Below are 14433 nucleotides of genomic sequence, written 5' to 3'. Positions count from 1 at the left end.
CCTAAATCTGTAGCATATTCATCCATGAAATGTACGAATACAAAAAATATTACTAACAAAAAACAGGAAACACTACCAAACTTCTGCTGGGAAAATGATAAAAGCACATTAATATAGTACATGGAAATTGTGAGAGTGACTTTAGACTGTACCAAATAAATAAAAAATATCCTTATCCTAAAAAAATATAGGTAGTATACTATGCAGAAAAAAAATCTTACCAAGGATACTGATTACCAGCACTCTCACACCAGCTGTTCTTAGTTATATCACATGGCAGTTCAGGGAAGTGGTGGAAATGCCTACCATAGCGCTCGCTCCCACTACCACACGTCATGTATTCGTCATAAGCTGCCCAAACCACCCCTACATACAGCCACCATGCCTGCAAAGATTCAGATCATACTGGATATTGCAAAAAAAAAAGAAATGTTGAAGCCATTACTTCAATACCTATAAAATCATCTTAGACCTACATTACTTCTGCAGTTCCACTATAATATTAATATCAAGCATGAAGTGATTATCAATTTAAGTTTACATTTAAAACATAAAATCAACAAACTTTACAAAATTACCCATAATGGAGTACTTACTGGTATGCTTATCATTGCTTCAAATACTGGGCTTAGAATGAGCCATGACTGATGAACTAGCTAAAACTCCTGTCCCCAAAGATACAGTTACGGTACTATAATAAGGGTTTAATTTAATGTAACTGAAAACAATAATCCTGAAAGAACTAGAAGAAAATTCTTGACACATAAATCATATGGGAACAAGCAATATAATACATCTGGAGAACCCCATTATTCATATATATATATATATATATATATATATATATATATATATATATATATATATATATATATATATTTTTTTTTATACTTTGTCGCTGTCTCCCGCGTTTGCGAGGTAGCGCAAGGAAACAGACGAAAGAAATGGCCCAACCCCCCCCCCCATACACATGTACATACACCCGTCCACACACGCAAATATACATACCTACACAGCTTTCCATGGTTTACCCCAGACGCTTCACATGCCTTGATTCAATCCTCTGACAGCACGTCAACCCCTGTATACCACATCGCTCCAATTCACTCTATTCCTTGCCCTCCTTTCACCCTCCTGCATGTTCAGGCCCCGATCACACAAAATCTTTTTCACTCCATCTTTCCACCTCCAATTTGGTCTCCCTCTTCTCCTCGTTCCCTCCACCTCCGACACATATATCCTCTTGGTCAATCTTTCCTCACTCATTCTCTCCATGTGCCCAAACCATTTCAAAACACCCTCTTCTGCTCTCTCAACCACGCTCTTTTTATTTCCACACATCTCTCTTACCCTTACGTTACTTACTCGATCAAACCACCTCACACCACACATTGTCCTCAAACATCTCATTTCCAGCACATCCATCCTCCTGCGCACAACTCTATCCATAGCCCACGCCTCGCAACCATACAACATTGTTGGAACCACTATTCCTTCAAACATACCCATTTTTGCTTTCCGAGATAATGTTCTCGACTTCCACACATTTTTCAAGGCTCCCAAAATTTTCGCCCCCTCCCCCACCCTATGATCCACTTCCGCTTCCATGGTTCCATCCGCTGACAGATCCAGTGGAGAGGTAATAAGAGCTTTGCAAAGATGAAAGCCGGCAATGCAGCAGGTTTGGATGGTATTGCAGTGTAATTTATTAAAAAAGGGGGTGATTGTATTGTTGACTGGTTGGTTAGGTTATTTAATGTATGTATGATTCATGGTGAGGTGCCTGAGGATTGGCGGAATGCTTGCATAGTGCCATCGTACAAAGGCAAAGGGGATAAGAGTGAGTGCTCAAATTATAGAGGTATAAGTTTGCTGAGTATTCCTGGTAAACTATATGGGAGGGTATTGATTGAGAGGGTGAAGGCATGTACAGAGCATCAGATTGGGGAAAACAGTGTGGTTTCAGAAGTGGTAGAGGATGTGTGGATCAGGTGTTTGCTTTGAAGAATGTATGTGAGAAATACTTGGAAAAACAAATGGATTTGTATGTAGCATTTATGGATCTGGAGAAGGCATATGATAGAGTTGACAGAGATGCTCTGTGGAAGGTATTAAGAATATATGGTGTGGAAGGCAAGTTGTTAGAGGCAGTCAAAAGTTTCTATCGAGGATGTAAGGCATGTGTACGTGTAGGAAGAGAGGAAAGTGATTGGTTCTCAGTGAATGTAGGTTTGCGGCAGGGGTGTGTGATGTCTCCATGGTTGTTTAATTTGTTTATGGATGGGGAGGTGAATGCAAGAGTTTTGGAAAGAGGGGCAAGTATGCAGTCTGTTGTGGATGAGAGAGCTTAGGAAGTGAGTCAGTTGTTGTCGCTGGTGATACAGCACTGGTGGCTGATTCATGTGAGAAACTGCAGAAGCTGGTGACTGAGTTTGGTAAAGTGTGTGAAAGAAGAAAGTTGAGAGTAAATGTGAATAAGAGCAATGTTATTAGGTACAGTAGGGTTGAGGGTCAAGTCAATTGGGAGGTAAGTTTGAATGGAGAAAAACTGGAGGAAGTAAAGTGTTCTAGATATCTGGGAGTGGATCTGGCAGTCGATGGAACCATGGAAGCGGAAGTGAATCATGGGGAAGGGGAGGGGGCGAAAATTCTGGGAGCCTTGAAGAATGTTTGGAAGTCGAGAACAATATCTCGGAAAGCAAAAATGGGTATGTTTGAAGGAATAGTGGTTCCAACAATGTTGTATGGTTGCGAGGCATGGGCTATGGACAGAGTTGTGTGCAGGAGGGTGGATGTGCTGGAAATGAGATGTTTGAGGACAGTATGTGGTGTGAGGTGGTTTGATCGAGTAAGTAATGTAAGGGTAAGAGAGATGTGTGGAAATAAAAGGAGTGTGGTTGAGAGAGCAGAAGAGGGTGTTTTGAAATGGTTTGGTCACATGGAGAGAATGAGTGAGGAAAGATTGACCAAGAGGTTATATGTGTCAGAGGTGGAGGGAACAAGGAGAAGTGGGAGACCAAATTGGAGGAGGAAAGATGGAGTGAAAAAGATTTTGAGTGATCAGGGCCTGAACATGAAGGAGGGTGAAAGGCGTGCAAGGAATAGAGTGAATTGGAACAATGTGGTATACCGGAGTCGATGTGCTGTCAATGGATTGACTCAGGGCATGTGAAGCATCTGGGGTAAACCATGGAAAGTTCTGTGGGGCCTGGATGTGGAGAGGGAGCTGTGGTTTCGGTGCATTGTTACATGACAGCTAGAGACTGAGTGTAAACGAATGGGGCCTTTGTTGTCTTTTCCTAGCGCTACCTCGCACACATGAGGGGGGAGGGGGTTGTTATTCCATGTGTGGCGAGGTGGCGATGGGAATAAATAAAGGCAGATAGTATGAATTATGTACATGTGTATATATATATATGTATATGTCTGTGTGTGTATATATATGTATACACTGAGATGTATAGGTATGTATATTTGCGTGTGTGGACGTGTATGTATATACATGTGTATGTGGGTGGATTGGGCCATTCTTTCGTCTGTTTCCTTGCGCTACCTTGCTAATGCGGGAAACAGTGACAAAGGAAAATAAATAAATAAATATATATATATATATATATATATATATATATATATATATATATATATATATATATATATATTTTTTCAAACTATTCGCCATTTCCTACATTAGCAAGGTAGCGTTAAGAACAGAGGACTGGGCCTCTGAGGGAATATCCTCACCTGGCCCCCTTCTCTGTTCCTTCTTTTGGAAAATTAAAAAAAAAAAACGAGAGGGGAGGATTTCCAGCCCCCCGCTCCCTCCCCTTTTAGTCGCCTTCTACAACACGCAGGGAATACGTGGGAAGTATTCTTTCTCCTCTATCCCCAGGGATAATATATATATATATATATATATATATATATATATATATATATATATATATATATATATTTTTTTTTTTGCTTTGTCGGTCTCCCGCGTTTGCGAGGTAGCGCAAGGAAACAGACGAAAGAAATGGCCCAACCCACCCCCATACACAATGTATATACATACACGTCCACACACACAAATATACATACCTATACATCTCAATGTACACATATATATATATGCACACAGACACATACATATATACCCATGCACACAATTCACACTGTCAGCCTTTATTCATTCCCATCGCCACCTCGCCACACATGGAATACCATCCCCCTCCCCCCTCATGTGTGCGAGGTAGCACTAGGAAAAGACAACAAAGGCCCCATTCGTTCACACTCAGTCTCTAGCTGTCATGCAATAATGCCCGAAACCACAGCTCCCTTTCCACATCCAGGCAACACAAAACTTTCCATGGTTTACCCCAGACGCTTCACATGCCCTGATTCAATCCACTGACAGCACATCAACCCCGGTATACCACATCGATCCAATTCACTCTATTCCTTGCCCTCCTTTCACCCTCCTGCATGTTCAGGCCCCGATCACACAAAATCTTTTTCACTCCATCTTTCCACCTCCAATTTGGTCTCCCACTTCTCCTCGTTCCCTCCACCTCCGACACATATATCCTCTTGGTCAATCTTTCCTCACTCATTCTCTCCATGTGACCAAACCATTTCAAAACACCCTCTTCTGCTCTCTCAACCATGCTCTTTTTATTTCCACACATCTCTCTTACCCTTACATTACTTACTCGATCAAACCACCTCACACCACACATTGTCCTCAAACATCTCATTTCCAGCACATCCACCCTCCTGCGCACAACTCTATCCATAGCCCATGCCTCGCAACCATACAACATTGTTGGAACCACTATTCCTTCAAACATACCCATTTTTGCTTTCCGAGATAATGTTCTCGACTTCCACACATTCTTCAAGGCTCCCAGGATTTTCGCCCCCTCCCCCACCCTATGATTCACTTCCACTTCCATGGTTCCATCCGCTGCCAGATATCTAAAACACTTTACTTCCTCCAGTTTTTCTCCATTCAAATTTACCTCCCAATTGACTTGACCCTCAACCCTACTGTACCTAATAACATTGCTCTTATTCACATTCACTCTTAACTTTCTTCTTTCACACACTTTACCAAACTCAGTCACCAGCTTCTGCAGTTTCTCACATGAATCAGCCACCAGTGCTGTATCATCAGCGAACAACAACTGACTCACTTCCCAAGCTCTTTCATCCACAACAGACTTCATATATATATATATTTATTTATTTTTTTTTTTTATTATACTTTCTCGCTGTCTCCCGCGTTTGCGAGGTAGCGCAAGGAAACAGACGAAAGAAATGGCCCAACCCCCCCCCATACACATGTATATACATACGTCCACACACGCAAAATACATACCTACACATCTTTCCACGGTTTACCCCAGACACTTCACATGCCCTGATTCAATCCACTGACAGCACGTCAACCCCGGTATACCACATCGCTCCAATTCACTCTATTCCTTGCCCTCCTTTCACCCTCCTGCATGTTCAGGCCCCGATCCCACAAAATCTTTTTCACTCCATCTTTCCTCCTCCAATTTGGTCTCCCTCTTCTCCTCGTTCCCTCCACCTCCGACACATATATCCTCTTGGTCAATCTTTCCTCACTCATTCTCTCCATGCGCCCAAACCACTTCAAAACACCCTCTTTTGCTCTCTCAACCACGCTCTTTTTATTTCCACACATCTCTCTTACCCTTACGTTACTCACTCGATCAAACCACCTCACACCACACATTGTCCTCAAACATCTCATTTCCAGCACATCCATCCTCCTGCGCACAACACTATCCATAGCCCACGCCTCGCAACCATACAACATTGTTGGAACCACTATTCCTTCAAACATACCCATTTTTGCTTTCCGAGATAATGTTCTCGACTTCCACACATTCTTCAAGGCCCCCAGAATTTTCGCCCCCTCCCCCACCCTATGATCCACTTCCGCTTCCATGGTTCCATCCGCTGCCAGATCCATTCCCAGATATCTAAAACACTTCACTTCCTCCAGTTTTTCTCCATTCAAACTCACCTCCCAATTGACTTGACCCTCAACCCAACTGTACCTAATAACCTTGCTCTTATTCATATTCACTCTTAACTTTCTTCTTCCACACACTTTACCAAATTCAGTCACCAGCTTCTGCAGTTTCTCACATGAATCAGCCACCAGCACTGTATCATCAGTGAACAACAACTGACTCACTTCCCAAGCTCTCTCATCCCCAACAGACTTCATACTTGCCCCTCTTTCCAAAACTCTTGCATTTACCTCCCTAACAACCCCATCCATAAACAAATTAAACAACCATGGAGACATCACACACCCCTGCCGCAAACCTACATTCACTGAGAACCAATCACTTTCCTCTCTTCCTACACGTACACAAGCCTTACATCCTCGATAAAAACTTTTCACTGCTTCTAACAACTTTCCTCCCACACCATATATTCTTAATACCTTGCACAGAGCATCTCTATCAACTCTATCATATGCCTTCTCCAGATCCATAAATGCTACATACAAATCCATTTGCTTTTCTAAGTATTTCTCACATACATTCTTCAAAGCAAACACCTGATCCACACATCCTCTACCACTTCTGAAACCATGCTGCTCTTCCCCAATCTGATGCTCTGTACACATATATATATATATATATATATATATCCCTGGGGATAGGGGAGAAAGAATACTTCCCACGTATTCCCTGCGTGTCGTAGAAGGCGACTAAAAGGGAAGGGAGCGGGGGGCTGGAAATCCTCCCCTCTCGTTTTTTTTTTTTTTTTTTTTTTTTTTTTTTTTTTTTTTTCCAAAAGAAGGAACAGAGAAGGGGGCCAGGTGAGGGTATTCCCTCAAAGGCCCAGTCCTCTGTTCTTAACGCTACCTCGCTATCGCGGGAAATGGCGAATAGTATGAAAAAAAAAAAAAAAAAAATAAAATATATGACTCCACAAACAGAATCAGCATCTTGATGTTAATGCTGACGACTTCAGAAACAATGACAATTCATTCTTCTTAATAGAACTGAAGAGACATGATGTACACTTTGCTCTCAGAATTACTAACCTAACCCATTCACATCAGCCAAATCATACAAGAAACTTCATTTTCACTTTGTCCAAAGCATAAATGCTAATAACTCTTGAATTCTACCACAAAGTGATAGATACAGTCATTAATGTTTATACAGTAGTGGGATCCCTTGGATTATCAAATAAACAGCCTATTTTCTACAATTTTGCTGGTCAGTCTCTGAAGATGTCAAGATCTGTACCCTCTATACGATGCTCTTACAAGATTATAAATATTGGTGATGGAAACCCCTCATTCCATACCCCTGGCTACAGAGCAACTCAAGATAAAGGGCATATAACACAAATAATGTTACACCAGTTTGAGTTGTATCACTTAAGAAACCAGTGTTCTAATTTATCTTAATAAACTTGATAATTTTTCATTTTTTGAGAATATTCTTCAAATACAACACAGAGTGGATATCAGGAATGCTCTAGTGGAAGGGTTAAAAAATAATTAAAGAAATTATTCCCAAGCCCAAACGTGTTAAAAAAATATGCACAAAATCATTAGGTAGTGAACTAAAAGCAAAACACTGTGGACTGTGGCAAACACAAATCGGGAAAAGTACCTAAATTTTCTTTACGAAGGATCAATACAACAAGGTATCAACATCAATATCTAGGACAAAAACAACGATCACTTCCAACAATCTAAATAATGCTGTGCTTACTTTGAAAAATAAGAAATAAATCTACAGTCATGACATGTAGTATAACATAAGTATAGTCACTCTTCATATGATATGGATGTCACCAAAATGACCTAATAATTAACCAACCATACACTGAGGCATGAAAATTTCAAGGCGACAATCTCTAGATATAAAGTATGGAACACTTGGGAAACGGAAATGTAAGGTCCAAAGTTTATGAACCAAGATTATCTTAAACTGCAAAATGAACGTAAGTAGACCTCTATAATTAAGTAAATTTCAGCCCCTGTGTGGAGATGGGCAAAGTGTTCCATGGAATTGTTGATCATTAAAGGTGATTCACCCGTTTTACACGACTTTACCCCACATTTTTCCTAAACTTTACAACCCTCCCTACTGTCACTACATCAATAATCTAAATTAAAAATAAAAGACCCAAACCACAATCTGCCTGTCTTAATCACTTTTACGGCATCATTTGTTCAAGTCAGGTTTGGACTGTTAGGGGAGATTTGGTTTAGTTAAAATTGTTCTTCCGATGGTTTTTGATGTCTTTTGAACGGTTCTGACCTTCATTTCTATCTCCAATAGTAATGGAGGATGTCCGAAATGGTAATCTTCCGACCTTTATTGAGTTTAGAATCCAGTGACACGTTTTCCTACCACTTCCAATAACTAATTCCATGGTGTCCTTATATGACACACCCAATTACCACATAACTCAAAAACTATATTCTAATGTGTTAGGCACTATCTATATTCAGGTTCTCACCCAACCCAGCCTCCCTCGCTAAACCGCTACGATACTTTCGATTTCAGTACTCACCTAATCAAAAAAAGAAATGGAAGTAATTTCCTACTCACCATTTGCGTAAGACACTCTCTCCAACAAAAAATAAGCTGCTGAGGACGTGTCAATCCTGTTACATTATATCTTATGGGAAAAACTACACAATCCTACCGGCCAACATCAAAATATTCTGTTGTCTTGTTGACAGTTCTGGTGTTGACATCACTGACCGACCTTCCTCAGGGATCTCATGTGTAAAATACGACCTTTCATTAACTTCAGATACCACTCCCCCATCATATGTTGCTGAATCTAATAGACATCCAACGTCTAAGAATAATCGAGCATGAACCAGTACTGTATGTCACATTAGTACATAATTATTCAGACATTTCCCCCCAATTCACACACACATCTCTACATTATACTTTATACTGCTACTCCCTCATTAAATTTAGAACATGATTAGAAAAAACGATTTGTAAGCAACACAAATACATCTACATTTTTTAATCTTTTTCGAGAAGCATAAGGGAAATTCACAGCATTTTGCAGTAGAAAAATGTTGGGTATTTTAATGTAACTTATTTAAATTAACAAACTATCTTAACCAGAATTAATCACTTTAAGTTCGACATAGGGTACTACTAAAACTCTAAATCTAATGTGAACGTTATATTTACATTCTGTTTCTTTAAATGCGTTTTCCACAACAGTTCAGTTTTATCAAAAAATAACGGCGCCATCAATTTTCATGGCTTAGTACGAATACTTTCTCTTAACATCGAACACACAGTTTTCACTTCTGAAAAATTCAGAAACCACGAGATGGTACCTTTACATACAAGTATTACTGAAAAAATAATTTAGTTTATTTACAAAACCAGTTTTGGTATCAACAAATAATAATGTTCCATAATAATAATCATCTACATCCAAAATATTTTTGGTTTCTGGCATGTAGACTATATCATTATTTTAAATAGGGACTGTGCCATGGCGTTCAACATTATTCATACACGCAATATTGATCCAGAAACTTGTACAAGAGAGTATCATAGTGTAATCTTACTTATTCCAGTCACCCTACCTACATCGTTTAACACAATACAGTATTATGTAATTTCATTTAAATATGATTACACATTTTAACCTGCATCACTTCGCTTTCTACCACTCAGTTTTTCCAATGGCACTATATATATATATATATATATATATATATATATATATATATATATATATATATATATATATATATATATAAATAATCCTGACTCACTCAACTAGTTTCATGGGTGCTTATCACTTCGTCCACAAAGGCATTCAGTATCCGATACCATTAGTGTAAAAAAAGAGTTCATGTGAAATTAATCACAGCCACCTATCAACAAAATCACATGCACATTTTCGATTGAGCAGTGAGTGTTTCCACTTAACCGTTTTCCGTAAAATAATAATAACAACAACAACAACAACAATAATAATAATAATAATAATAATAATAATAATAAGAAGAAGAAGAAGAAGAAGAAGAAGAAGAAAACCAATACTGATGAGTGTGAGGCCGAAAGTAAGCTTACCTTCCATTCTTTTAATTATTGGCAGACGTTTAACAAATAGTTCTGTATTGAAAATGATAAAGTCACTCACGTTCAACACGTCTGGTGTCTGTGAGCTGCGTCAAGGCGCTAACTAATTTCTGTTGAAGAGTCATACAAATTATATTGAGATTAATAAGAATCAATTCGTTGAAACTAAGAAAATAGCAAGTTTATGGGAACTTAACAGCTTGTAGACAACGTGAATGGCGTCTACTCCCATTTACATAGAATGGATCAAAGGTAAACAACCTCCCATCTCAATTATGTATGGTGACCGTCATCTGCTCCCCATTTGAACCCTTACAAAATCAAACGTAAAACGCCTAAAGTGACCGCCACACCTGACATCCTCACATTAATTACCTTTCGCTTTTCTATTAAACTTGCATTCTGATTAAAATACAAATACACATACTAAGGTTGACAGCGACAGCATCTGTTATTTGTATGGTGTTCACATTAAATGTTCCACAGAACTTAATAACAAACAGTTTAAGAATTCATCATCCTGAGGGGAAATATCAATAGGAAAAGTAGCAATATATCTAATAGATAAGATCTGCTAATAGTTGAAAGTCTGCATAATAAAATATGAAGTCTTACTGAATCCAGAAAACGCCCATGCTTCCTGCAGTACACCAACAAAAATTCCAAAGTAAAGAACAATTCATACTCTGTAAATAAGAAGGCAGTGGTGGACTTACAAAGTGAAACCACAATAACATCACAGAGGTGTCGATGACTGGTCGAAGAGGTCGAGTCACCTGCTGATAGCGCGTATCCCCAACAGATGGTGCTGGTAGTGAGGTAGTGCAGGCTTGGCTGCGTGTGTTCCTCCCCACTTTACTTTCCCTGGCTAACTCCCCCCCCCCCCCCCATTCTCGCTCGCTCTCTCATATATATATATATATATATATATATATATATATATATATATATATATATATATATATATATATATATATATATATATTCCTATAAGTCCACGGGGAAAATGAAACACGGTAAGTGTTATCTTGTTTCATTTTCCCCGTGGACTCATAGGAATATCTTGATCACGCGCAAAATTGTGATTCTTTTATATATATATATATATATATATATATATATATATACCCTTGCTAGGTGAAGGGCCTATCCCTCTCCCACGAGTTATTCAACATGGATCCGCTACGAGGAGAGACACCGGTGGTATATATATCGCGGAAAAGGCTCTTGAAACCGATGTTAGCTGGGTGGGCGTGGACACAGGAAGGTCTGGCACAAGAAGATGGGAAAAGGGAACATAAGATACAGTGTAAAGCCATATTTTCACTTTGAGTATTACTGGATATATCTTGTTAATCAAAGGTGTTTCGTCACTGGTGTGAGGGATAAACCTTCATAAACTACAGCACTGACAGAGGATATCCACGGATTATGTGTTCAGAAATAATCACAAGACAATCTAACTGTACCTGGTTCATGTCGGAAGATACGCGTTGGGAAACTTCTTTCATAATGTTTACCAGAGCAAAAAATCTTCTGAGAGTATGTTGAAATTCAGATGACAATGGACTTCAAACAAAAGCAAATAATTATACAAATATTCCTTGTGTGAAAAACGTGTTGAACTTGCGCAAGATAAGGATGTAACGGGCCTAACTTTTCCTTGTACTTTTCTGACAAAAAAAAAATTACCACACGTAAAAAAATTATTATTCATAGTTTCCACCTATTCTTAGTAGATATTTCGCATACCGCTTCCCAGCAGATGATCTCGTCATTGACACGATATTCGATCAACTGTTATCGGCCTCAATTACTACAATGTTATTGTTGAAACATATGACTGTCTCGAAGAGTGTTGCCTCCACCTACTTCTAGCTATGTGCCCTTCACTCACACTAAGATAAAGATTGCCTATGTGGACGTCAGACTGCCAGTACGGGGTAGGGAAACGTCTTACAGTTCACACCTATGCATCACAGACAGGCTGGGGTGCGCATGCTCTTCGCTCTTACACATGGCAGCTTCAGTTACTCAAGAAAGCTCTTCTAAATTTATCTATCTACTGATAAAGAAAGCACATCATGGTTATTTTGAATGTATGTGTGTGTGTGTGTGTGTGTGTGTGTGTGTGAACTCTACTGAAAAGTTTCTACACGAGACCATCAAAGAGAGGTCCACCAGCGGCTAACTTCCTACACCTCTTTGGGAACGCCCACATGCCACTTGTTCCCTCCCTCCACACGACACAATCATATTAACAAAAAAAAACATGCCGGGCGAGAGAGACAAGTGAGATCCACCCCAATCTTCCTTTCATATACACGGAAAACGAGCGACAGCCTTTTATTCTGGCGGAGTGAACTAAATTACCATCACACAGGTCAACCACTGTTGGGCAGCGTGACCTGCATCCCACCATCCAATGCTGGAGGCCACCACCGCCGCTTTCACTGCCTCCACTCCACCCATCCTCCCTTCCCAGCCCAACCACCCACCACTGGCCGGGCCGGGCTCTCTTCTTGTAAGGTCAGCTTTCGGAACAGGCGGCAGCCAGACATGTCCAACAGGCGTTCGGGTCAAGTACTCTCTCATAAATGGCCAGGGGGAAAGAAGTAGTAGATAAGAGAACAAGTGGGGAAAGAAGTAAAGAGACAACGAGAGAAGGCAATGAGGAAGAGAATAGACAAGACGGTAGTCGAAATTAGCAACTAACTGCAAGTCATTCCGTCCGGTCCCCAGGGGCGGGACCGCAAATAGACACTAATGTTCATGTATCGAAATTTTAAGGTAATCCTCGGCTGCTGGGGTGAATCTACCCGAGATTTTCACAGGCTATGTTGTTTTCTAGAAGCGTTTCACATACTCTTGAATTCATTATAACGCTATTAACATAAAAATAAAATTTCCCTGATCTTCATCGCCCTCCCCACTTCATACAGTTATCGCGCGATCAGTTGTGAATTTTAGAAGTGCAACTCTTCGTGAAACTCAACTGAACCTATGAAAATCTCACCCATCTTCCCCTAACAGTCAAGGGTTACCTCAATTTTCAATTATCAACAATTTTAAAGTCGTCTGCATCGTCTTGCCAGGAATGAACGTGAGATTCACAGACACCTGACCTGTAATTATCAAAGTAGTTACTCTGGCAGCTGTACTTTGGCCCGCTCCTTCGTTCTACTGTTGTGCATTTAGTCGTATCGTCAGGAAGGAGCTTCGCAAAGACTGCTGCATACCAGAACGACACTACTACAGCAAGGGTGGCGTTTTACATGTACAGCTATGAACATCACATTAATGGATAGCCTACGACAGGTTCTGCACGTACCCATCAGCTGAAGTATATATATATATATATATATATATATATATATATATATATATATATATATATATATATATATATATATATATATATACCTTACTAATGCAGGAAATGGCGAATAGTATGAAAGAAAAGATATATATATATATATATATATATATATATATATATATATATATATATATATCAGTATGACAGAAGAATAATACACAGGCACTACATCAGAAGTAGTATAGCAACGCAAAGACAAAACTAAACAATTCATATATATATATATATATATATATATATATATATATATATATATATATATATATATATATATATAGCGAGAGCGAGATACTACAGCCTGGAAGTGGACTTGGGCCATGGTCTCACCCAGCAGGGTGAGGTGCGGAGAGCTGAGGGGGTCACTGACCTTCGTGAGGAGGACGAACTCACACCAAGGGAGGGGGATCAGACTCCATCATTCTAGTACAACACTATGTCAATGTAAAACAAAAATCTAGATTAAAAGAAAGTAAGATTTCCTCTTCCAAATACTACGATATGAAAAAAAAATTAAATAAATGGAATGTTCAAGAAACAAAAAGTCGATTAGGCAGGTAAGCCTTTTAATTTTCTTTTCTAAATCTGTGTTGTTTAACAGGCATCGTTGGGGAGGACCCATGTTCTTAAGTCGGTTTGAGTGGGCCAGCTGGGAGCGGACGTGGACAGGCAAAGTGACCACAAGCGGGGAAGGATGTGGCCAAATGGGTAGCAAGACGGACACCGAGTATATATATACAGGATGGAAGGAATGTGGACCTAAGTCCTGAGGCAAGAGAAGAAGGAGGTAGGAGGTCCATCGCTGTGACAGAACATGGATGTGAGAAAATGAGGGAACAAGTGGGAGATGGAGAATGCTGATGTTAAGAGAGAAGAACCCCGGGTATGATCGAGTATGCCGATGACAAGTGGCACACGCTGAGGTTGGAGACCAAA

At 39.7% G+C, this 14433-nt stretch overlaps 1 protein-coding gene across 5 annotated transcripts in view; it reads right to left on the bottom strand.

The window, feature by feature from the left end:
* Positions 1–14433, bottom strand: part of LOC139753286 (uncharacterized) — a 44851-nt gene that overhangs the window by 14783 nt on the left and 15635 nt on the right. For 2 of the 5 annotated variants that reach the window (XM_071669567.1, XM_071669564.1), the window contains exon 2: positions 222–385. In XM_071669567.1, the coding sequence (XP_071525668.1) occupies positions 222–337 (116 nt within the window). In that variant the 5' untranslated portion in view covers positions 338–385. Of the gene's footprint in view, positions 1–221; positions 386–8603; positions 8774–10837; positions 10970–14433 lie in introns of those variants that run through there. The other 3 variants (XM_071669565.1, XM_071669566.1, XM_071669568.1) reach the window with 3 other exon arrangements.

Source organism: Panulirus ornatus, chromosome 14 (assembly GCF_036320965.1).
Source record: "Panulirus ornatus isolate Po-2019 chromosome 14, ASM3632096v1, whole genome shotgun sequence".
Taxonomy (NCBI): Eukaryota; Metazoa; Arthropoda; class Malacostraca; order Decapoda; family Palinuridae; genus Panulirus; species Panulirus ornatus.
This window is presented reverse-complemented; position numbering and strand designations above follow the sequence as displayed.